At 41.2% G+C, this 26,886-nt stretch overlaps 1 protein-coding gene across 1 annotated transcript; it reads right to left on the bottom strand.

The window, feature by feature from the left end:
- Window positions 1-26,039, bottom strand: LOC135509708 (eukaryotic initiation factor 4A-I-like). Its single transcript, XM_064930587.1, has 11 exons — window positions 25,935-26,039; window positions 24,562-24,619; window positions 24,176-24,308; window positions 23,576-23,715; window positions 18,572-18,740; window positions 18,319-18,428; window positions 9,061-9,204; window positions 8,021-8,158; window positions 1,844-1,933; window positions 1,356-1,435; window positions 1-1,035 (listed from the first exon to the last, which is right to left on the bottom strand). The coding sequence occupies exons 1-11, from the start codon at window positions 25,955-25,957 to the stop codon at window positions 891-893; spliced, it is 1,230 nt and encodes a 409-aa protein (XP_064786659.1). The 5' UTR covers window positions 25,958-26,039; the 3' UTR covers window positions 1-890.
- Window positions 26,040-26,886: the final 847 nt, after the last annotated feature.

Below are 26,886 nucleotides of genomic sequence, written 5' to 3' on the forward strand. Positions count from 1 at the left end.
CAGGATTTTATTTGGTAACTTTATTGAAGTCATCCCCCTCCCCAAATTTGTAAAATGAAACCAAACTAATGAATAAAAAAGGGGTGAAAATAAATAGTTTGTACTGGTTTTTGATTTGCCTATAGGGTTTTGTCGAGTCCAAATATCTTTGCAACCAAAAAAAACTCCCAATACCCCCCCCCCCTGTACACCGTTATGCTCTCCCCCCAAAATGTCAATGAACGTTTAGAACAAGGGTTCAAAGTCAACCCGTGTGAAATGTCAATTATACACACTAGAAATATCTACCAACATGTTTGGAACACCACGAAGTGTATTCAAATTATTGCTGTACTTCCAAGGGGGCACATGGAACAAAAAAAAAACGATCAAACAGATTAACAATGTCATCCCTTGTTTCTGTTTAAAAACACTCCTGCAGAAAAACTACTGCATATCAGCAATGGATAGTGATACAATATAACTTTGATGCAAATAAAGAATGGAACTGAATGATGCAATCCCCATCCCCCAAGAAGTCACCATTTCCGATTGAAATGGAGTCGCAAGGGTCCTTGTAGACCACAAGGATATCAAGTCTGCTGCTAATACAAACATAGCAAATCTCATCTGTGGCCAAGTAAAATTCAATTCTTGATTTTTATTAAGCAAGGCGATCCATAGAAAAACAAAAGAGTGGGGCTGAGCTGAGGGACCGCAGAGGGCATGGAAGAGGAGGAAAACAGGAGTTCCCCTAACCCATTTTAGAGGGCAGGAGGCTTGTGGGAGGCTTGGTTAGGTGGGTGATAGGTAGGAAACGGGAGATGTTAGAGAATGGGGTGGGGGTAGTGGGATGATGATGGTCTGTAGAGTGTTAAGGTATCACCAGCAGGCAGGGTGCCAGGGGTAGTCTAGATCAGGTCAGCCACATTCATGGGCATCTCTTCTACTGTGGTGTTGTAGAACGTCTCAATGTCCCGGAGTGTGCGCTTGTCCTCTTCAGTCACCATGTTGATGGCAACACCCTTCCTGCCGAAACGGCCTCCTCGCCCGATCCTGGCACACAACAATTAAAGACCAGATTAATACGAACCCTGCCGATCGGAATTTAGAATCAAAAAAGGTAGCGAAATAAATACGATTTGAATGAACAAACCAGGAGGAACGAGACCAGGACATTATAGAACAAGTCAGAAAAAATAGGATATTGGTTTGTGGTTAGCTAGTTACATTTCAAAGATGTATGAAATGGAGGATGTCAGAAAAGCAGAAAATTCACACCCCAATATGAACCATGTTGATTGCCATAATAAAAACAGTGACATAAGTTATTCCTATGGAGCTTTGTTTTTAATATAACTCAGGGTCCCTCCTACCTGTGAATGTAGTTCTCACGATTGGTTGGCAGGTCATAGTTGATAACCAGAGACACCTGTTGGACATCAATTCCTCGGGCCTGAAAGCAACAACATGATCAGCACCCCTGCACTGACCTCTAGCTGCCATTGCTTTATTACCCTGAACCCTGGTGCAGGGTAGCTTGGTTCCATGTGAATCCGCTGGTAAATGTGTAGCACTAGCAACGCCAAAGGTTATGGGTTCGATTCCAGAGATAACATACAAAAAATGTGCCACTTGACTAAAACTTTGGCATTACTGAGAATAGGCTAATTCAATAGATCAGAGCTCACTTACACATTTAATATCACTGTAAAGGAAGTCACTTTGAATAAAAGGGTTTGCCAAGTTGATTAACATAATAAGAAAAATGATATTTATTACATTCAACGAATGAAAAGATTCAGGCCACAGTGTGCTCTGCCCAGGTAGTAGGGTGCTGCTTCGTCTCCTGAACTCAACTCACCAGCAGATCTGTGGTGATGAGGACACGGCTGGAGCCAGAGCGGAACTCCCTCATGATTAGGTCCCTCTCCTTCTGGTCCATGTCACCGTGCTGGGGAGGAAGGAAGGTGTCACATTTTACATTTAGTAGACTCTTATGCAGACCCACTTATAGTCAAACAAGACAGTCAGCCTGGATCTGTGAACACCACAAGCACTTCATTTCACAAGAAATGCTGATCTAACCAGATCGACAGTATGTTTTCCGCACAAATAGAGGCACTAAGAAGCAATGGAGAAACTTAAGATTCTGCAGATAATGTAAATTAATGCTGCCACCTCAATACAATTTATAACCTCTACGGGATCGGTGACACCCCCCACGGGACAGTTGAGCTAACGTGCGCTAATGTGATTTGCATGATGTTGTAAGTAACAAGAACTTTTCCCAGGACAGAGACATCTGATATGGGCAGAAAGCTTAAATTCTTGTTAACCTAACTACACTGTCCAATTTATGGTCACTATTACAGTGAAAGAATACCATGCTATTGTTTGAGAGCATAGTTATGAACTTAAATTTATCAATAAACTAATTAAGAAACATTTTAAAAAGCTAGCCTTAGCTGAGTATATTGGTTACAGACTTTCCTGAAAAGTTGCATATCGCAATGGCTATTCGACGCGAATGCAGAACGCCACAGGATGTTTTTGTGCTGGTCAAGGGCAGTCAGGTCTGGAGAGAACCAAGGGCTAGATCTGCTCTTAGTTCTACATTTTTTGAACGGGCATGCTTATTTAACCTGTTTGGGGTAAGGGGTAGCATTTTCACTTTTGGATGAATAGAGTGCCAAACTGAACTGCCTCCTACTCTGTCCCAGATCCTAATATATGCATATTATTATTAGTATTGGATAGAAAACACTCTGAAGTTTCTAAAACGGTCTGAATCATGTCTGTGAGTATAACAGAACTTATTCAGATTTTTTTCTTAAGTCTGTCTTCTCAATATGTTTTCATGGGGAATCCAGAATTCTAATCGACTTTCCTGCAGTTCCTACCGCTTCCACTGGATGTCACCAGTTTGTAGAAATTGGTTGAGGTTTTTCCTTTGTGTAATGAAGTAGTACCATAGCTCAGAACGAACGTCACTTCATGTGTACCTTTTGATAGAGGCGCGTAACCAGAAAAGTAGCGTCAGTTTGTTTTGCTCCTGTCTTGAACACAGATCATCCCGTCTTCAATTTGATCGATTATATACGTTTAGAAATACCTAAAGTTGTATTACAAAAGTAGTTTGAAATGTTTTGGCAAAGTTTACAGGTAACTTTTGAGATATTTTGTAGCAACGTTGTGTAAGTTGTAAGCGGTGTTTTACTGGATCAAACGCACCAAATAAAAATGGACATTTTGGATATATATATATATATAGACGGAATTAATCGAACAAAATAACCATTTGTGATGTTAATGGGACATATAGGGGTGCCATCAAAAGAAGCTCATGAAAGGTAAGGAATGATTTATATTTTATTTCTGCGTTTTGTGTCGCGCCTGCAGAGTTCACATATACTACTCATTGTTTACTGTTGTGCTATCATCAGATAGCATCTTATGCTTTCGCCAAAAATACTTTTTGAAATCTGACATGTAGGCTGGATTCACAACGAGCTTTAATTTGCTATCTTGCATGTGTAATTTAATGAAAGTTTGATTTTTATAGAAATGTATTTGAATTTGGCGCTCTGCAGTTTCCCTGGCTATTGGCCATGTGGGACGCAAGCATCCCGCCTACCCCAGAGAGGTTAAGATGGCGAGGAAAGCACTTTTAAAGAGCAACCAGGCATCCTCTACTGACAGGATGAGGTCAATATCCTTCCAGGATACCCGGGCCAGGTCGATTAGAAAGGCCTGCTCACTGAAGTGTTTTAGGGAGCGTTTGACAGTGATGAGGGGTGGTCGTTTTACCGCGGACCCATAACGCACGCAGGCAATGATCGCTGAGATCCTGGATGAAGACAGCAGTGTATTTAGAGGGCAAGATGGTCAGGATGATATCTAAGAGGGTGCCCATGGTTACAGATTTAGGGTTGTACCTGGTAGGTTCCTTGATCATTTGTGTGAGATTGAGGGCATCTAGCTTAGATTGTAGGAGTGATAAGCATGTCCCAGTTTAGGTCACCTAACAGTACGATTTTTTGGGCACAGACCTGGACAGTATGACAGAACTCTGCAGGCCATCTCTGCAGTAGATGTCAACGCCACACCTTTTGGCAGTTCTATCTTGTCGGAAAATGTTATAGTTAGGGATGGAATAGTGTCATCTGTATGTGTGCAGCGCACGCATGTCTACGACTATATCCGTTACCTATGCTAAGGATAAGACTTCTGGTTGACAGAGAAAGGCTTTCCCAAAAACCTTCATTAACTAGAAAAATGTGCAGTTTTGTCACAAAACACAACGTGCAACTGGCATGCTGACTGCCGGGATGTCCACCAGAGCAGAGAATGTAATGTTAATTTCTTTACCATAAGCCGCTCCAACGTAGTTTGAGAGAATTTGGCCATACGTCCAACAGGCCTCACAACCAGACCTTGTGTATGGCATTGTGTGGGAGAGAGGTTTGCTGATGTCAATATTGTGAACACAGTGCCCCACGGTGGGGGTGGGGGGTGATTGTATGGGCAGGCATAAGCTACAGACAACAAATTGCATTTTATCGATTGGTAATTTGAATGCACAAAAATAGCATGAGATTTTTTTTTTTTTTAAAGGTATATGTAACCTAATCCATATATCAGGGCCTAATGAATATATTTCAATTGACTGATTTCCTCATATGAATTATAACTCGGTAAAATCTTAAATTGTTGCATGTTGCGTTTATATTAAGTATGTAAAGGAGGCACATTTTGGTCAATTTTGCCTGAAAATAACCAACATTGAACACGCAACTCCTGTAATAAAGCAGCTACTAAAACGCCATTTTCAGACATTTGCCCAAATGCAATTAGCTGAAAACAGTTCTAAACGGCCTACCTAATGTGAGCATTTCCATTCATATGTGACCGAGATTCAGATCTGTTAGAAACTTAAAGGGAATCTAGTAGCAACTACTATGATGGGTTTCTAATATGACTAGGATTGTGCTTTTGGCTTCTGGACAATTAAATAATGTTGATATGAAAACCAATAGAACCAGGATTGCAAACTGGTGAGGGCCCAAAAAGGTGACACTTTTTTTTTGCACTGAAACAAAAAATATCCCTGCTAGGGGGGATAAAAATAAAATATCAGCTTTAAAATCCTAATTTCCCGTGATTTAGGCTGGATCCCTTCTTGAAATGCAGGTTTTTACCTTATTAAACAACAAAGAATACGATCTACATGATCAGTCTGGGTAAAAGTGGTTAATGTGAGCCTAACATACAGCTAAAAAAAATGTAAAGAAAGAAAAATAATGTAAACGTTTCCAATGTTATTTGTTGCCTAGACTTTACTGCAAATGACACTCTTGAGAAAGTCTTTAAAAAAATGACACTAATATTGCAGTTAGCCATGACAGCCTTTATAATAGAATGCCTGTGACCACACACACATCTAAATATTGCACTTGGGAAAAAAAAAACTCTGAAAGGAGAAACAGAATTAAACAAACTTATAGTTAATGGCCACTATAGTAGACATTGATCAAGTGCACAAGGCTAAATAACATTCACTGAGTAAAACATTAAATAACCCCCCCCTTACTCACGTGTTACTGTCAAGTTCAACACAACAAAAACAATATCTTTGGCCTACACTGCACATTATTACATTGTTAGTTCGTTAGCTACTTAAAATTTCTCACAGATTGCAAGGGTCCACTAAACAACTAACGTTAGAACTTGAACGGCAAGGAGTCATATACCAGTTAACCTCTTGAAACTCCCCATCCCGGATCCGGGATTGTGACTAAGCCTCAGGCTCATTAGCATAACGCAACGTTAACGATTTCTGAAAATCGCAAATAAAATTAAAATAATGCGCTTGCTCTCAAGCTTAGCCTTTTCTTAACAACACTGTCATCTCAGATTTTCAAAATATGCTTTTGAACCATAGAAATTGACTAATTTGTGTAAGAGTATGCAAAGCTAGCATAGCATTTTGTGTAGCATGTAGCACGCAACATTTTCACAAAAGCCAGATAACCAAATAAATAAAATCATTTACCTTTGAAGAGCTTCTGATGTTTTCAATGAGGAGACTCCCAGCCACATACCAAATGCGCAGTGTTTCCTGAAAGCGTCTGTGTGTGGGAGAAATCGTTCCGTTTTCTACATTGCGCCTGGCTACCGAAACGAACCGAAAATGCAGTCACCTACAACGTGAAACTTTTTCCGGATTAACTACATAATATCGACCGAAACATGGCAAACGTTGTTTGGAATCAATCCTCAAGGTGTTTTTTCACATATCTCTTCATTGACATGCAGTTCGTGGAAGCTTGCTTCTCTGTGCCCCATGGAAAAATACTGGCAGGTATTTTGCGCACCAATTTCGGCGCAGGACACCGGGCGGACACGTGGTAAATGTGGTCTCTTATGGTCAATCTTCCAACGATCTGCCTACAAATACGTCACAATGCTGCAGACACCTTGGGGAAACGACAGAAAGGGCAGACTCATTCCTCTTGCGTTCACAGCCATATAAGGAGATCATGAAAGACAGAGCCTCAAAAATCCTTGTCATTTCCTGGATGCCAAGTCATCTTGGTTTTGCCTGAAGCTCACGTTAAAGGGCACGCACAGAGAAGATATTTGTATTTCTGGACACGTCAGTGTGTTTTCTTTCGAACAGTAGCAATTATATGCATAGTCGAGCATCTTTTTGTGACAAAATATCTTGTTTAAAACGGGAACGTTTTTCTTCCAAAAATGAAATAGCGCCACCATAAGTGTAAGAGGTTAATACTATAGCGAATTGGTTGGGTTACTAATGTTAGCTCATCTGATGTTGTAAGCTAGCGTTAGCTGTCTGACTTTATGAGCAAGCTAATTTTCACGCCATAAACTCAATTTTTTGATCAGATAAGTTGGCTAATGTTGCTTAACATTTCTCTGGCTAGCTAACGGAGAAGTCGATGCAGATAGCAAGATACTTTGGCGCAACAAGAATTGCTAGCGTTCACTTGCAACCTCATCTCAAACTTTACAAATGCCAGTTGTTTATTGGTTACAGTTTATGAAGTAGGCTTTATCACGTTCCCACCCGTCTCCATCGTCAGGCGTCTCACCTACCTCTTCGTTATCGTTCAGGGGGCGCGCTGCTGTAACTGGCAAACTGCCTTTCTACTCTTCCGTTGTCTGGCCATTGCGTGCTGCATTCTCAAAATCAAATCAAATGTATTTATAAAGCCCTTCTCACATCAGCTGATATCTCAAAGTGCTGTACAGAAACCCAGCCAAAAACCCCAAACAGCAAGCAATGCAGGTGTATAAGCACGGTGGCTAGGAAAAACCCCCTAGAAAGGCCAAAACCTAGGAAGAAACCTAGAGAAGAACCAGGCTATGAGGGGTAGCCAGTCCTCTTCTGGCTGTGCCGGGTGGAGATTATAACAGAACATGGCCAAGATGTTCAAATGTTCATAGATGACCAGCAGAGTCAAATAATAATAATCACAGTGGTTGTAGAGCGTGCAACAGGTCAGCACCTCAGGAGTAAATGTCAGTTGGCTTTTCATAGCCGATCATTCTGTTATGTGAACGATTGGCTGAGCGTTGGATACAGCCAGTATTGCTCCAAACGCGCATCACTCATTCACATATAACCAGTTGTGACCTCTTGGTCGGATCTATATTGAATCACGTAGGTTACTTATTTTGTATTCAAAACTAATTGTTAATTCAAAGTTAATTGCACGAGGAAGTATTTATAAAATCTTTGCCATTTACTTTTCTATGGTTGGATTTTTGCAAGGCTACTTTAAAGCAAAATATGATATCATTATTTGAAGTAAAACATTCAGGTTTTAAACAATTATAGTGCCTTAAGCTCCCAAAGTGGTGGGCCACTGAAGGTCAACAGTAGGCAGGCTATAGTCTACGCAGCCGAATGGAAGGTGCGCTTTACAAGTTGAGAAATATAACCAATTAGCATCTATCGGTATGACAACACTGTAGGACATGGACAGCGAGCTGGAAGTGCAGGAGCTCTTACCAGGGCAGAGACTGTAAAGTCCCTGGCATGCATCTTCTCAGTCAGCCAGTCCACCTTTCGGCGGGTGTTGATGAAGATCACAGCTTGGGTGATGGTCAGGGTCTCATACAGATCACACAAGGTGTCCAGCTTCCACTCCTAACAAAGGAAAGCGGGTTGAATTGAGTCTGAAGACATGTGAAAACTTCAAGCCTAAGACCTGGTCAAGAACACCTATTTCAAGCTATCGTGCCAACCCAAATTACACTATCCATGCTATGATATTTTCCTTAACCAGCACAGTTCCAGGCTAGTAACCTGGCTAGTGCAGTAAATATTGTCTCAGCTCAGTAGTGTGAAAGGGATATCTACACAAAAGGTTGATATTACAGTATTAGCAAACGTCTAAATTATGAAGAGGTTGCTTTTAAGTTAAAGCTGTGGAGAGAGACAAAGACGCCAGCCATAGTGGAGAGCAGTCGACTTCCTCTGCCAAAGAACATTGTTCCTCCAACAGCTTGGGAGACGCCATAAAGAGGCCAAGTGGGAGGATTCACTCTCGCCTACATCTGTCCAAAATAAGCCTGATGTGTTTCTAGGGGCTTATTTTGGACCTAAGCCTGTCGCCAGCCTTCGGGACAACTCCCATTGTTAGGGTGGAGACATGAGCATCTCTTAGTTATATACAGATTGGGAGACGCAGAGGGAACTTGGGACCCCAACAACATTTCCAAAGTGCTCAAGAGGATATAGCTAAACTCATCATTCGAATCACTGTAGCAAGCTCTTTCATACAAAATCAACCATCTTCATAATGAAATACTACAATTTTAAGAAAGAAAAGGCCATTTCTAAATGTCTCATTGATTATTATTCCATGTTAACAGGACAGTTACTGTATATTATTGACCAAATGAGGCTACTTCATGACTTGACAAATTCCTGTTAGTATAGCAAAGGGCCTCACAAGATTGTAATAACAAGCATATAAAAAGAGCAATATATTCATTATACGGGTGCACACACAAACGCACTATAACATGCATCCATTACAGCAATACCTCTTTCTCCACGTTGATGTAGAACTGGCGGATACCCTCCAGGGTGAGCTCTTCCTTCTTCACCAAGATACGGATGGGCTCACGCATGAACTTCTTGGTGACCTCCAGCACATCCTGAGGCATAGTGGCAGACAGGAGAACCACCTGGAAAACAGGGTTGAGAAAAGGTATTAGCTCTATAGAGCAATCACTTGACAAAGGAATACATGGATCATTGAAGATTACTATGGTGTGCTCAGCTGTTCATCTCCCTCTTGCTAGCTCTTTCTCTAGGAGCACTACCAGGGAGGAGGGTTTGGACAAGTACTAGCTAACATTGAGAAAAGCCCAGTCCATTCTACTTGAAAAAAAAAAAAGATTCTATATTCCCAGAGATTATGCTTAATTGACCCTTTGCTATGCCCCGGCCAAGAATGTGGGGAACCAATCGCAACGCTCCAATGGATAGCAACTGCCGTCGAGTCCGACACCTGGGACAAGCTCACGTTTAAGTCTCATGAAAGCCAGCGGCAAAAATAGTTTAAAAAATGTATTGTTTAAATGGCTAAATAATTGAACAGTGTAGCAGAAGTACTTGCTACTGTGATTCCTGAAATGCAGAGCATGTTGGGCAGGTAGGAGCGCTGGGCCAGTAACCCGAAAGGCTGGATCAAATCCCCGAGCTGTCGTCCTCCCCGAGCAAGGCAGTTAACCCATTGTTCCCCGGGCACTGATGACATGGATGTCGATTAAGGCAGCCCCCCTGCACCTCTCGGATTCAGGGGGGTTGGACATTTCAGTTGAATGCATTGTTGTTCAACTGATTAGGTATTCCCCTTTCCCATTCTCTAATCCAAAATTAAAAACTTGTTACAATATTTGCTAGCTCAGCTGTCTAGACAGTCTCATTAAACACCAAACGTTACTAACGCTAGCTAGGCACGTAATACAACTTCTTCTCGAAATGTGTTAGCTAGCTTAGTTATGAAAACAACTACCATCTGCTGTACACATCCGGATACGATGAGAGCACTAGTGAATTCAGAGTATTTCAGTGGCTAGCTACACTGCAAAGCAATTGCAATGACAGTTCACAACATACCCAAGAGTTTCCTGATTAGCATGGGGTAGTCTGTAGGGACGTGCATCTTTCCCTTTCAAGACGATTCGATACGCATCTATACTGAACAAAAATATAAAACGCAACATGTAAAGTGTTAGTCCCACGTTTTAAGCTGAAATAAAAGATCCCAGAAATGCTTCATACGCACAAAAATCAATTCTCTCAAATTTTGTGCACAAAATTAAAACAATATGATCATTACACAACTTGTGCTGGGGACAATAAAACAGCACTCTAAAATGTGTAGTTTTGTCACACAAGACAATGACACAGATGTCTCAAGTTGAGGGAATGTGCAATTGACATGCCGACTGCAGGAAGGTCCACCAAAGCGGTTGCCAGAAAATGTAAATGTTAATTTGGCAGTACGTCCAACCAGCCTCACAACCGCAGACCACGTGTAACAACACCAGCCCAGGACTTACACATCCTGCTTCTACACCGGTGGGATCGTCTGAGGGGAGTGCTGAGGAGTATGTGTCTCTGTAATAAAACTTGTTCTGATTGGCTGGGCCCCACTCCCCATTGGGTGGGCCTGCAGCGCCCCTGCCTAGTCATGTGAAATCCAGAGATTAGGGCTTAATGAATTGATTTAAATTGACCTGATTTCCTTAGATGAACTGTAATTCAGCAAAATATTTTAATGTTGCCTTTATATTTGTGTTCAGTGTGGATAAATGGGATCCAATATGTTTTCACTTTAAACCTACTCCGTTTCATTAGAGCAGGGATCTGGCGGTCCCGGATCAATCTCTTTATTTTTTTACTCAGTCAGGGTCTGAACTCACTGTTGAGCGTCAGAATAGTAGAATACACAATGTGAAATGTAGTTTTTATTTCATTTGCAAATTAGTCTAATGGGCAGTTATCTAAAATTGTAAACATCGTTGAATTACCAACCGGTGAGCCCCTGTCTATTTTGATAGTCACTCTCACTCAGATACCATATTTACAAAAAGGATAACATTTTCTCTGCACCCTGTAGGTCTACAGACCTGCATGCCATTGCAGACTCAAGAGTTCAGATTGTGGCCCCCACCCCATCAAAATTGCCAATCCCTGGATTAGAGGAATGAATTGATGCACTAACATTTGCTGTCGATCTGACCCCATTTTGACGACTGGTCAGTCAATAGGCTGTTGGTCGACCGAGATGTCTTTAGTCGCCTGTTTGAGTGGACTGATCCATTGTGGAGGCCGTGTGGATGGAACACTTCATTAAGACACGTGCTATTGAAAGTGTTTATGGTTATATTACATAAAGAACAATGGGGCGCTTTCTCCCTCGTTGGATAGCGGTCGCTGTCCGTGGTTCTGAAACATCAGTGAACTGTTGAATTGGCGCCTTTTCTTAGACCATGTTGCTATGTGCATAACAGCAAAAGTTAATCAGCATATTGGTGTTGAGAACGATACGGAACGATTAGGAGACGAGAAAATAGCTCGCCTTAATTGTCCAAGAAAAGTGAGGAGGAAACCAACTTAATTAGGTCAATAATCAACAGCCTAATTTCTAAAATGTGCCTGGCTTTACAAATCATCCATATATATCTACAGAAATAAGACAGATCCTGCTTCTGTTGCCTGTTTGTTTAATAGCCTGATTCCGAGAGCATCTAGCCTCACGCAACCACGCGATCTCCAGATTGCTCCCAAGTGGCACAGTATCTCAAAGCAAGAGGTGTCACCTTAGACCCTGGTTCGATCCAGGGCTGTACTACAACTGGAGTCTCAGAGCGGCGCACAATGAGGGTTTGGCCGGGGTAGCACGTAAAATAGAACAGTCAATATGGTATTAGAATGTATTTAAATGTCGTTTACACTGTTCCAAATTGTCAGAAACATATTAGCTGTTGATCTCCTTGTTAATTACTATTATGATATGTAATGCCATCATTAGCAGGCTTAGTATAATAGCCTTCATTAACCGTGACTTACTCAGGATTATATAGGCTACTGTTTCATTCAATAATTTGTTCATGTCATCACACAGCATACAAGTCATTCATGATTGGATACCCAAATCAAGCATTTTAGTTTGATAATCAAATAAAGCAAACCTTGAATAATTAGCTTACACTAAAACCGTCCCATTTCTGAAAATTGCATTCAGCAATGAACGCAAATGTTTAGTCTGAGGTAACAAAGGCTTTACAAAAAATGTTTATGACTCTGGTACGCTTAATTTATTTAGTGGTTTACATTGTTCCAAACGGTCAGAAAAATTATATTGTAAACTATCAGCAACACATTTATTTTCCATTCTATACAGAACAAAAATATAAAACTACTTCAAAGACTACTGAATAGCAGTTCATATAGGGAAATCAGTCACATGAAATAAAATTCCTTAAGCCCTAATCTATGGATTTCACATGACTAGGCAGGGGGAGCAGCCAGGTGTGGGCATAGGCCCCTTGGCAGCCAGGCCCAGCCAATCAGAATAAGTTTGTCCCCAGAAAAGGGCTTTATTAGACAGAAATACTCAATGACCTCGTAGGTGAAGAAGCTGGAAGTGGAAGTCCTGGGCTGGCGTGGCCACATGAGGTCTGCGGTCGGAAGTACTGCCAAATTCTCTAAAACAATGTTGGATGTAGCTTATGGTCGAGAAATGAACATTACATTTTGCTCCTTACCTTTTTCTTGATCTCCAGTATTTTCCACAATGAGTCAAATTTATTCCACACATCTGAATTCTCCTTTACCTCCTGAGCAACCAGTAAACATTCCCATTTTGAGTTCATCCGTCATGTCCTCTGCATCCACTTAGCTGTCACGTATGCAGTGTTTTTTATAACCAAGTTATTGATGTGATGATATGCTACAAGTCAGACCCCATCGGTCATGTGCATGAGACGCATATACGCGTTACGCAAAGAGTGTAAGGGTTGAGAGAGTATCCCAATTGCACACTCCCTCAACTTGAGACATGTGGCATTATGACAAAACTGCACATTTTAAAGTGGCCTTTTGTCCCCAGCAGAAGGTGTGTAATGATCATGTTTTTTGATTTAAACCCCCCCCCCCGATTGATGAGGAATTTAAAAAATGTATGGTTCAAATGGGATGAGGAAAAAGGAATGGCAAATAAGTTTGGCTGCAAAACCGATTGGCAAACATACTGAAAATTGAGAAATAATGTGACTAAACTGAATGAAATAAGAAACTACACTATGAAAAGAAAATGTAATTTATGGTGCTCCAGTATAATTTTGGGGCAAGAAGGCAAACTCGATCATTCATTGAATCAGATGTCTCATTCATTAAATAACCCACTGAAATTGCAAATTACTTTAATGATAGTTTGCTAATCTTGCCAATGAAAAAAAACGCATGACGTGCCAGCAAAAAACACTGACACTACACATCCAAGTATATCTGACCAAATTAGTTAAGACAAGCATTGTAATTTTGACGCGAGTGTGGAAGAGGTGACAAAATTGTTGTCTATCAACAATGACAAGCCACCGGATTCTGATAATCTGGATGAAAAATATACTGTGGATAATAGCGGACATTATTGCCACATCTTCAATTTCAGCCTACTAGAAAGTATGGGCACTCAGGCCTGGAGGGAAGCTAAAGTAATGCCGACACCCAAGAATAGTAAAGCCCGCTTTACTGACTCAAAGAGCAGACCAATCAGCTGGTTACCAATACAGTGTAAACTTTGGGGGGAAAAAAATAGTGTTTGACCAGATGCAAAGCTATTTTATTGTAAACAAATTGACTTTCAGCACGCTTATAGGGAAGGACATTCAACAAGGACGGCACTTACACAAATGACTGATTGGCTGAGAGAAATGGATGATTTCGAGATTGAGGGAGCAGTTTTTTTTTAGACTTCAGTGCGGTTTTTGACCTTATCGATCAGTCTGCTGCTGGGAAGACTTGTGGTAAGGCAGCAGGGTAGCCTAGTGGTTAGAGCGTTGGACTAGTAACCGGAAGGTTGCGAGTTCAAACCCCCGAGCTGACAAGGTACAAATCTGTCGTTCTGCCCCATGAACAGGCAGTTAACCCACTGTTCCCAGGCCGTCATTGAAAATAAGAATTTGTTCTTAACTGACTTGCCTGGTTAAATGAAGGTAAAATAAAAATAAGAAAGGCTTTACAACCACTGCGATATGGTGGATAAAGCATTACCTGTCTAACTGTTATTTAATGGAAGCCTCTCCAACATAATGCAGGTAGAATTAGGAATTCCCCAGGGCAGCTGTCTAGGCCCCTTTTTTCAATCTTTACTAACGACATGCCACTGGCTTTGAGTAAAGCTCATGTGTATGTGTATATATGCGGATGACTCAACACTATACGCATCAGCTACTACAGTGAGCAAAATCACTGCAACACTCAGAGCTGCAGTTAGTTTCAGAATGGGTGGCAAGGAATACATTTTTCCTAAATATTCCAAAAACTAAAAGCTTGGTATTAGGGAGAAATCATTCACTAAACCTCAACTACATCTTGTCATAAATAATGTGGAAACTGAGCAAGTTGCAGTGACTAAACTGCTAGAGTAGACCTGGATTGTAAACTCATTGTCAAAACATGTTGATACAACAGTAGCTAAGATGGGGAGAAGTCTGTCGATAATAAAAAGCTCCTCTGCCTAATTAACACTATCAACGAGGCAGGTTCTACAGGCCCTAGTTGTCACACCTAGCCTACTTTTCAGTAGCGTGGTCAGGTGCCACAAAAAGGGACCTCTGAAAATTACAATTGGCTCAAAACAGGGCAGCACAACTGGCCCTAAAATGTACACGGAGAGATAATATGCATGTAAATCTCATGGCTGAAAGCTGAAGAGACCGACTTACACACTACTTGTTTTGTAAGAAGTGTTGACATGCTGAACGCACCGAGGTGTCCGTTTAAACTACTAGGACACAGCTGACACCCATACAAAACCCACAAGACATAAGAGGTCTCTTCACAATCCCCAAGTCAAGAACAGAATATGGGAGGCACACAGTACTACGTAGAGCCATAGATACATGGAACTCTATTCCACACAAGGTAACTGATGCAAGCAGTAGAATCAGATTTAAAAACGACTGATAAGAATATACCTTATGGAACAGCAGGGACTGAAGAGACACATACTTACACATGGATTTTGTGTTGTACATATGTGGTAGGGAGTATTGGCCTGGGGGAACACAATGTGCTATGAAATGTAATCTCTTAAATTGTACTACCGTAATGTTGCTGGACCCAGCTAATAGGGATCCTTAATTACAAAAACAAACGTGACTGGGGAATTATGCAAACTTCATAATGTGACCGGTGAAATTAAAATACCATCTGCTTTATCTGCACAGGTTGGCTGCAGGTAATTCCTTAAATAGCTACAAATATTAAAATGTATTGAAAAACAGATATATTAATTTTATTGAAAAACCATCCCGTGGCCATTTCCAAATACCCCGGTACATACAGTATACCACCCAAACCTAGTGGTAAGCCTAGCTAACTCTGGAAAGTGGTTTAATCTTTGAAACAGAAATTTGTAGTGCTTTTAATAACCATTTTGCTTCAGCTGGCCACATGCTTGAAAGAAGTCTCTGAAAATTAATATCATTCCAGTGGAGGGAGTCCTTTAGTCACCTCAGAACAAATTGTAGAGAATGATGCTCTAACAGACTCAAATACCTTATTTGAATTTCAACCATTTGATGTCTCCGATGTATTAAGTGCCTTGCTAAAGATCTGGGTCTGATTCACTCGACCTCTTCTTACTACAGCTATCTGCCCCACTGTTGACCCTTTAAAACTTCTTAGAGCTAGGGTCCATTTTCCTGACTGACATGCCCAAAGTAAACTGCCTGTTTGTTGCTCAGGCCCAGAAGCCAGGATATGCATATAACTGGTAGCATTGGATAGAAAACAAGTTTTTGAAGTTTCTAGAAATGTTAAAATGTCTGAGACTATAACACAATTCATATGGCAGGCAAAAGTCCAAAGAAAAACCAACCTGATGTGTGTGTTTTGTTTTTTTAGCTCCCAGGCTCTTAATGGAAAGCTTTGGGTTCTATGTAATTCCAGCTCCCAGAATGCAATTCATATGGCTTCCACTAGATGTCAGTCTGTTCATTGTTTCAGGCTTGTCTCTGCAAAAACAAGAATTTTGAGATTTTGTACAGACTCCCAGTTCAAAATATGTCTGTTGGCGGTGAAAGAGGACACTAATTTTACTTTTCTATTGAACATACTTCTTTCCGTGTGAAATATTATAGTTGATTTAAATTTTAGGATGCCTGAGGATTATATAGAAACATAGTTTGACTTGTTTGAACAAAGTTTAGTGGTAGCTTTTTGGACTCCTTTGTCTGCATGTTGAACGAGTGGATTACTGAAATCCATGGAGCCAACTAAACTGACTTCTTGGGATATAAAGGATTTTATCTAACAAAACGACAATTCATGTTGTAGCTGGGACCCTTGGGATTGCAAACAGAGGAAGATTTTCAAAAGTAAGTGATTCATTTAAATCGCCATTTGTGATTTTTATGAAGCCTGTGCTGGTTGAAAAATATGTGGGGCGCAGTCCTCAAACAATCGCATGGTATGCTTTCGCTGTAAAGCCTATAGTAAATCTGGCAACGCTGTTAGATTAAGAATTTAAGCTTTTAAATAAATGATACTTGTATGTTTAATATTATTATTTGAATTACGCGCCCTCCAATTTCACCGGATGTTGTCGACTGGTGTCCCGCTGACAGGATGCCTATCCCTAAGAATTAATTTAACCTGTATTTTTAACTTGCTACCGGTGTTATCCCTAAGAATTGGGAAGTTGCACGTCCTCCCCCTACATAAAGGGAGGGATCTTTCTGACTTCGATAATTACCACCCAAACTCCAAGTTAAAGCATGTTGCCTAGCCAAGGTATTAGAATCCTTGACAAACTCCCAGCTAAGGTTGTCAACTTCTCACTAATATAAATATGCACCAGTTTAATTTTAGATATGGACATCATACGGTTTCAGCCACTATTCTTGTTTTAGACGTGCCACTCATTTAAAAACGGTCTGAAATGGGCATGGACAAGGAGTCCTGAAGAGCCATCTGACCAACAGGACACAATGTATGCCTTCGGATGTTGTCTAGTTAACTGGATATTACGAAAGGTGTACTGCAGAAGTTGGTATTGAGACCTGTTCTCTTTCTTGTTTATATAAATAATATTGGTCTATCTATTAAATCCTGTAATATTCATCTGTATGCAATACGTTTTTGTATGCTATTGCTCTGACTTAACCAAGCTATGTTAGAGCTGCAATCTGATTTTGTTGCATTACAGAAAGCCCTGGATTTAAAACTTGTAGTTAATGCAGGGAAAACTAAATACGTGTTCTCTAACTCACTGAAAAATGTCTCAGATGGGCTCGTCTTTCATTGGATAGCTCTCATTGAGCGGGTTCCTGCCTATAAATAGCTGTCCGTTTGGATTGATAAAGATCTAACGAACAAAATATACTGATGACCTAGTTAAAAAGTTAAGATTTAAAGAGGGCTTAAAAAAATATCTTGCCTCTCCATTAACAGCAGGAAGCAGATTGTGCAGTCAACATTCCTGACTATGGTGACACCCTTTACCAGAATGCAGCAGCCACTACTCTCAAACCATTGGATGCAGTCTAACAGGTGACAGTTTTAATATTCATCACTGCATCCGAAGGTCAGCTGGACCTCACTAAAGTTCTGTAGACCACTTCATTACTCCCACAAGCTTCCAACATAACTCACTTCACTGTTGAAATACAAAAATATGAGCTACCACACTCATTCACAGGGTTAGTTAACTCGAGTTCCCACTTGTCTCCACAAAATTAGGTAAATCCGTATTTAGTTTTAACGCGCCACAGTTAAGGAATACCTTACAAGACAAATTACACCTGGATTCCCTGGTGCCGATGGGGTAATTTAAAACTGCTTAATGAAGTGGGCAATTATTTCAATTGACGATTCTAACTTGTAATAATCTGATGTAATGTATTTATAGCTGTCTTGTAGTTTATATTTTTGTTGCAAATGAGACATGACAATGGTCTCAATTGGGCTACATTGAATAAATAAAAGTCAATAAAAATTGCAAAGGCTTCAGGTAGAGCATAATTTCCTAACGTACTGTTAGACACAATCTGTCTTCATACCTGTGTGCTAGTGCCAAGCTTCTGGAAAATCTCGTAGATCTGGTCTTTGAAACCCCGGCTCAACATTTCATCAGCTTCGTCAAGGACAAACATCTTGATGTACTTAGCAGCTGAGGGGGGAAGATGAACACAAAATGAAATGTCAATACTCTTCAGTAAACAAAAACATACAGCTGTAAACAATGTTGAGAAAAGTTTGACAAACGGTTGTTATCTGAACAAATCTGGTAACAAAAAGACAGACATCACTCACAGAGGAACTTGCGATTCAACATGTCGAACACGCGGCCTGGTGTTCCAACCACTATGTTGGGAGCCTCAGCCTGGAGCTTTGTCACCTCGTTGCGGACATTGGTTCCGCCAATACAGGCATGGCACGAGGCTCCCATGTAGTCGCCGAGGGCCAGGATCACCTTCTGGATCTGTTGAAGAGGGGGAAGTCAATCAAACTCAAAGCCAGCAGTTGTCACAAAGTACTTTTACAGTAACAGCCTAGGCTAGGGAGCAAGCAGAAGCACAGTGGCCAAGGAAAGCTTCCTTTGGCACGTATTTGTTTACATGTCCATGGTCTCTTAGCAGGGCAAACCCATTTTGGTGATTTTTGATATATCATTCAAATCAATCACAGCATGTTTTTGGACTCATTCAGCAGCTATTACCTGATTAAGAACAATACAAAATGTTGAAAGTTACACTTATATTTATAAAACTAACGTTGAAAATGATGCTGTCGCTGCTTCCTGATAAAACATTTAGATAAAATGTCAAATCACAGCTTGAAAGTGTCCCAATCAATAACCAATATGCAGAAACAGTTTGTGATATTTGTATTTATTATGGATCCCCTGAATGAGTCCAAAAACATGCGGTGGTTGATTTTGATGACACCAGAAATCACCAAATTGGGTTTGCCCTACCTACTAAGAGACCATGGACATGTAAACAAATATGTACCGAAGCTTTCCTTGGCCACTGTGCTTCTGCTTGCTCCCTAGTCTATGGCTGTGCAACTGCAAAATTATGGGGATGCATAATAAATACAAATATATCAAACTGTTTCCACATATTAAGGCAGATGTCTATATTTATATTTCACAACACATTAAGTGTGCCCCCTCAGGCCACTACTCTACTACCACACAAAATCCATATGAACATGTGTATAGAGCATATGTTGTCATGCGTATGCATCTTCACAGTCCCCACTGTTCAATAAGGTGTGAAAAACTAAATGTACCATCTACACATACAGTGGGGAGAACAAGTATTTGATAACCTGCAAAATCGTCCGTGTTTCCTACTTACAAAGCATGTAGAGGTTTGTAATTTTTATCATAGGTACACTTCAACTGTGAGAGACGGAATCAAAAACAAAAATGCAGAAAATCACATTGTATGATTAAGTAAGTAATTTGCATTTCATTGCATGACATAAGTATTTGATACATCAGAAAAGCAGAACTTAATATTTTGTACAGAAACCTGTTTGTAATTAGAGATCATACTTTTCCTGTAGTTTTTGACCAGGTTTGCACACACTGCAGCAGGGATTTTGGCCAACTCCTCCATACAGACCTTCTCCAGATCCTTCAGGTTTCGGGGCTGTCGCTGGGCAACACGGACTTTCAGCTCCCTCCATAGATATTCTATTGGATTCAGGTCTGGAGACTGGCTAGGCCACTCAAGATGCTTGAGATGCTTCTTACGGAGCCACCCCTTAGTTGCCCTGGCTGTGTATTTCGGGTCGTTGTCATGCTTGAAGACCCAGCCACGACCCATCTTCAATGCTCTTACTGAGGGAAGGAGGTTGTTGGCCAAGATCTCGCGATACATGGCCCCATCCATCCTCCCCTCAATACGGTGCAGTCGTCCTGTCCCCTTTGCGGAAAAGCATCCCCAAAGAATGATGTTTCCACCTCCATGCTTCACGGTTGGGATGGTGTTCTTGGGGTTGTACTCATCCTTCTTCTACATCCAAACACGGCGAGTGGAGTTTAGACCAAAAACATCTATTTTTGTCTCATCAGACCACACGACCTTCTCCCATTCCTCCTCTAGATCATCCAGATGGTCATTGGCAAACTTCAGACGGGCCTGGACATGGGCTGGCTTGAGCAGGGGGACCTTGCGTGTGCTGCAGGATTTTAATCCATGACTGCATAGTCTGTTACTAATGGTTTTCTTTGAGACTGTGGTCCCAGCTCTCTTCAGGTCATTGACCAGGTCCTACCGTGTAGTTCTGGGCTGATCCCTCACCTTTCTCATGATGCCCCACGAGGTGAGATCTTGCATGGAGCCCCAGACCGAGGGTGATTGACCGTCATCTTGGGACTTCTTCCATTTTCTAATAATTGCGCCAACAGTTGTTGCCTTCTCACCAAGCTGCTTGCCTAATTGTCCTGTAGCCCATCCCAGCCGTATGCAGGTCTACAATTTAACCCTGATGTCCTTACACAGCTCTGGTCTTGGCCATTACGGAGAGGTTGGAGTCTTTGATTGAGTGTGTGGACAGGTGTCTTTTATACAGGTAACGAGTTCAAACAGGTGCAGTTAATACAGGGAATGAGTGGAGAACAGGAGTGCTTCTTAAAGGAAAACTAACTGGTCTGTGAGAGCCGGAATTCTTACTGGTTGGTAGGTGATCAAATACTTATGTCATGCAATAAAATGCAAATGAATGACTTAAAAATCATACAATGTGATTTTCTGGATTTTTGTTTTAGATTCCGTCTCACAGTTGAAGTGTACTTATGATAAAAATTACAGACCTCTACATGCTTTGTAAGTAGCAAAACCTGCAAAATCGGCAGTGTATCAAATACTTGTTCTCCCCACTGTACATGTGCAACAATAGTGATATTACTTGCATTTTTCTCTTCTTCTGATGAGCACTTTATAAAACTGCACACACAACAAAAACACTTGTTTTGACAAGTGGCAATAAATAACTAATCGATGAGGGAGGGGTATTTTCACATGATAGGTTGGAGGACAATCAGCAAAACATGGCTACATTGAGACTTGGGTCACAGAAACAGAAAAGCAACACGGTCAATCACACAAATAGATTATCATGTTGAAATCAATTGTGCCCGAGGAGGTTACACATTCTGTTCAAACTAACAGCTCAAAAACCTGAGGAATCGGTTTAAATTTAAACTATAACATTCAAAGGCCACACGGAAACCTGGAATAATAACCTAGAAATGGTTGGTTAGATGAGAACTTGTAGAAGGCTTAAGATCTGCGTTTTGGAACGTTGGACGTTTATTTCAGGAGGCGGCCATCATGGAAAAGCGAACAAACCACTTTTTCTGGTAGCTTCAACTAATCACGACGCGGCATAGGATAGCAACACTTACAACTGTTGGCTGCTATTTAAAGCCAGGTGTATGCTACATGACTTTTAAAACCCTAACACCGCTGAGCCTCTTACATTGAAAACTACAGTCTTTCCTGTAGTGTTTAGCCAACGTAGTGGTGCACACTAAACGACGTGGCACAGATGGGGGTCACACACTACAAGATTCTTGACTTGGTTGTGAGAATTCTCGACACCACGTCGTCTCACGAAAACAATCATGGGATTAGATTTAACATAGCTACAACGAGCTGTGGCTCAAAGCAGACTCAAACGGTTTCATTCAGACATTCACACGTCCCATACAGAGTTGAAATATCTAGCCAACATTGTCAATTGAACAACATTGCTTGTGAAATTCAGAGCTGTAACAATGACAATTTGGCTTTGGCTAAAGACAACTACAAATGCATACTAGTAGTAGTCATTGCACGTGCTCGAGAGTACACATGCTGGGTGACGCGAAACAACGTCAACTCCCTGACGAGCTCTCATTGGCTATTGCTGATGACCATTCTCAAAACGTGTCCTTGCACATCTCACACTAAAAGAGCATTGCAAATTGTGCCAATAAAAATCAAACATGTCTGGAAATATCGGGATGTCTGGGACAGCGCAAAGACTAGATCGGTAGCCCTCAGATTGTGTCTGACCTGTTCACATTAAAACGAGCGTCGGTGACAGCTGCACCCCCCAAGTAGGCAACGACATGGGGATTTTGTTTCTCCAATATCAAAAACTTCTGGGACAGCTAAATCGTGGAATGTACGCCCGGCGTAAGTGATAATTTTTCTGTCACATCTGTGTATTGGTGTGTGGCCAGTGACTTTTAGAGAGAGAATGTCCTTAATTGTTTGTGTCTTATGAGAGTTTGAAAATGAACTCAGTTCCAAGTCCTGCACACCCCATTGGTTTTATACAGTTGATTATGCGAAGTTAATGATCTGTTTTAAGCAATTGATCTTATGTCACCAATTGATCTTATGTCATTGTGATGACTAAAGTTTCGTACCATCACCACCAATCTGAGCAAAAAAAAGGATGTGGATTTCCACTACAGTTTATGGGGTGAAAATACAAGCTTGTGTAAGGCAGTAAAATCTGTCCACATTAGGGAAATTAGCACAATATAAAGTAATCAAAATGTCAATTTCAGATGTTACGTTGCCCACTCTATTGATCACAAATTTAACCATTCAGAGAGATTAAAAGGACACTTCAAGATTTTTCAGAGTATTCTTTCTTCATACTGGATGCAGATGTAAAAATGGTATCCATGAGTTCATCCGACTCTGGGGAAGTAGATAAAGCGCCTCACTGCCAAAATCCCAAAGTATCCCTTTGAAAATGCTCTCAAACAATTTAACCAGGCGCTCTAGAGTCTCCATAGTGTTAGTGCAGTAGGCTGAACATTTGACTTCCCTATTCTAAGTCACATTTTAAGTACTTCCATGTTATAGATAATTTTAGCATACATGTTCATTAGTTTGCTAGTCGTCATCGGACAAGCAACAGTACTTTTGTAACTCATGAGTTTGAGCCCTTAACATGTTGCTCAATGCACAGGCAGGCAGTTGGGAAGAATCTCTCATCCTGACAGACACAAGACTCAGTCCCACTCAAACACACCGCCTTGCCCAGTGACAGGAGTGGCACATTACAGCATCAGGCTACAGGGTTTGATTCACACTATAGAGTAGAGTGTGGCCCAGCTGTACTGTGCTGGCTATTCATCCACCATAGGTTGCTAGAACACTGCTGGAAAGGCCCACGTGATATCAAAAATATCAGATCCAGCATGTTACGTTTGAGTTGGCACAACAGTGTGTAAAGGGTCCAGAAGTTGCATTTAATGTGGACAGTTTTTAGGGCAATTTAAGTGTGTGTGTAACCTGCCTGCTGAGCCAGCTCTCGGGTGGGGGCGAGGACCAGGGCCTGGGTGCCCTTCAGCTCAATATCAATCTGCTGGAGGATGGAGATGGCGAACGTGGCGGTCTTCCCTGTGCCGGACTGGGCCTGTGCAATGACATCATAACCTGGTGGGGAATGAAGGGTGGTATTCATTAGTGGACACCATAACAAAACACTAATACCAAGTGTTTCTTATTGGACAAATTCAGACTGGTCCTTCCCAGTTTCATCCCAGTTGGTTCCTAGTGAATATGACCATGGATAAGTTTAATAGGCATTTGGTTCACTGTTTAGACTCATGATTGAGAAAGTCTCCAAACCTGACATGTAGGATACAATGGAATAAATAAAAGCCAGTGTACTATGATCAAGGAAACCTAATGTTCCACATAGGAATGAAAATGATTAATTAAGTATAGAAGCAACTTCGTCAGCGTCAACTTAGGCTAGATATTGACAGAAAAAGACCACAAAAATCAACACTATTGATATCTTCATAAGTTGATGGAAACAAACAAACATGCAGAGGTCTCCCACACACAATATCCTGTGTGTGGGAGTTGATTTTAGGAAACTTGAACTTACCCTTGATACAAGGGAGGATGGCCCGCTGCTGAATGGCAGATGGTTTCTCAAAACCATAGGCATAGATTCCTCTCAGGAGAGTCTCACGCAGGGCCATCTCATCAAAGCTGTCCACAATCTCATTCCAGTTACTCTGTGGAGAGAGAAAAATACCAGACCACGGTTAGTGTATATAGTACCCAGATACTGTTGTCCTTACACAGACTCCCAGTATTGTTTAACTACCAGAGGAGAGATGGAAAACTAAGCAAGACCCTGATTGTGGGCGTGAGATGTACGCATCTTCACCCCATTGGACTACATGCCTTTCAACTATTCAACAATTTAACTGGTCCTTCGCCCAACTTTTGACAAACTTGCCTGACAAACAAAACATTTAACTTTACCTCAATGATGCCATCTGGCTCCATGCCCTCAGGGCCATTGTCTCTGTTGGAGAGGTCTCTGGAGGAAAACGTCCACATGTCAATACTAGATGATGCATGTGTTTCATAACACATTAGCACATTCTAATGATATCACAAACAAAAACATTATGAACCAGAAATGTATCAGGGGTCTAATGTCAGAGTCTGTGATTGTAATGGGATGACATGTCTGAATTCATCTAGAAGGGGTTTGATGCCAGAGAGAGTGATCGTAATGGGCATGACATGAAGTGCCAATGACTGCATCGAGGCCCCCCCATGTATAATAAACTCGCATAAAATGGTGGTGATGGCGACCAATGATGCAGAAGTTGGGGCACACACACAAAACCAAGTTTGTGACTCCACTCAATTAAAAAAATATATATATTTCATGAAGTCTTCCCAGTGCAGACGACTCGAACACGCCCATGCAACAACTTGCACTCAGAGAGATTTTGAATAATGGTGGACAACACATTGGTGGGGGTTCTCTGGCTGGTTAGTCCCGAGTGGAACTTTAAATGATTACACTACTAACCTTGGCTAACAAGCAAAACGACACATTCAACAGGGATAGCTAACCATACTAACTGGAAGGAGCAGTCACTCAACCGGATGGCCCATCTGATAGAAAATCCTTCACTGTTGCAATAAAGAAAGAAAAATACAAATAACGCACCGCCACCAGGCCGAGCGACCCTTTACCCGAAAAGCATGTGGTCATAGCGCACAAGGTTAGCGGAAAGGGTTGCGCCACCAAAACAACAAGCGCCTACGCGTAATATTCCGGATAAGAACTGAAGCTAGCGATGCTCCACCAAAACAACAAGCGCCTACGCATAATATTCCGGATAAGAACTGTAGCTAGCGAGAAACCAGCTACCGGGAGTTCGTAGTTAACGTCTGTTCGCTCAACGTGACCTGGGCACCATGGCGGGGCTCGCTGGTGAGACAGGCCACCATTTTCCCGCAACCCCTGTCTGGTGTTCGCCTGCCAAATAACTAGTTAGCCATCTTAGCCGATGTTAGCAGCTCGCCTTCACCCAGCATTACTCAAGTAACGTTCGTGGGATGGCCAGTAAATCAGTGTTTACAATAACACAGGGCACAATAACGTGGAACATGTACTACGGGCTTGCAGTTAGACCTGGCCAGCTAGCTAGTGGCTCCAATACGGCCACCACTAGCTAGTTTACAGTTGCTAACGTCAGTTAGCACTAAAGCGACAGCACAAGGAAAACATTCATGTTTCATTTTATAAAGGAATTGCGGGGCTGACCGCGTTATTTCATCTAGCCATATGTAACTGGTTATAATAAAATAATGGAACAATTTGCAGGTTTCTTTACCTCTCTTCATAATCTGCCGACATTATCACAAAGGGCGAATACGCCGCGAAAAAGTGTTATATACCACAACGTGGTCTGGGAAGCTCAGGTTGTGATTGCTGAAAGGGACTATCATTCACGCCAGAGTCATATTGTTAACCCCATTGTGACATGTTATTGGCTATCTAAGAAGTCAATGAACGTATGGTCTCCGCCTTTATTTGACCATAATAGGAGCGACAACGAGGACTCAACATTTGGTTCCTCCCCAGCAACAACACCATTGGAAGCAGACCCTAATAAATGAATAATTCTATGATTAGAACCAGCATAACGAACAAATGCATTCATTGGATTTGTTGATTATGAGGCATAATTACAACACGCTATTTGAACTCCACTAGCCATTACCTTATAACAAGATAGACAATTAGAAACCATGTTTCATAAAATGTATACAAATAAATCCGGAAACGAAAATAAATTCATTTCTGCAAGACTGCAAATGTATCTAGCCCAATAATGCACTAAAGGAGCCTGATGTTACTCCTTAGTCCAAGGACCTTACATGTTCTAAAGCTTCTTCAGGATCGGTGTCCCTTCCACCGGAAGGTTGAGCTAACGTAGGCTAGTAAGTAACAAGAACATTTCCCAGGACATAGACATATCTGATATTGGCAGAAAGCTTACATTCTTGTTAATCTAACTGCACAGTCCAATTTACAATAACTATTACAGTGAAATAATATCATGCTATTGTTTGAGGAGAGAGCACAATTTTTAACATTAAAAGTTATTAATAAACAAATTAGGCACATTTGGGCAGTCTTGACACAAAATTTTGAACAGAAATGCAATGGTTCATTGGATCAGTCTGAAACTTTGCACATAAGCCAAAATCTAAATTGCACCTGGGCTGGAATAATACATTATGGCCTTTCTCTTGCATTTCAAAGATGATGGTACAAAAAAA

This window comes from Oncorhynchus masou, chromosome 22 (assembly GCF_036934945.1).
Source record: "Oncorhynchus masou masou isolate Uvic2021 chromosome 22, UVic_Omas_1.1, whole genome shotgun sequence".
NCBI classification, from domain to species: Eukaryota; Metazoa; Chordata; class Actinopteri; order Salmoniformes; family Salmonidae; genus Oncorhynchus; species Oncorhynchus masou.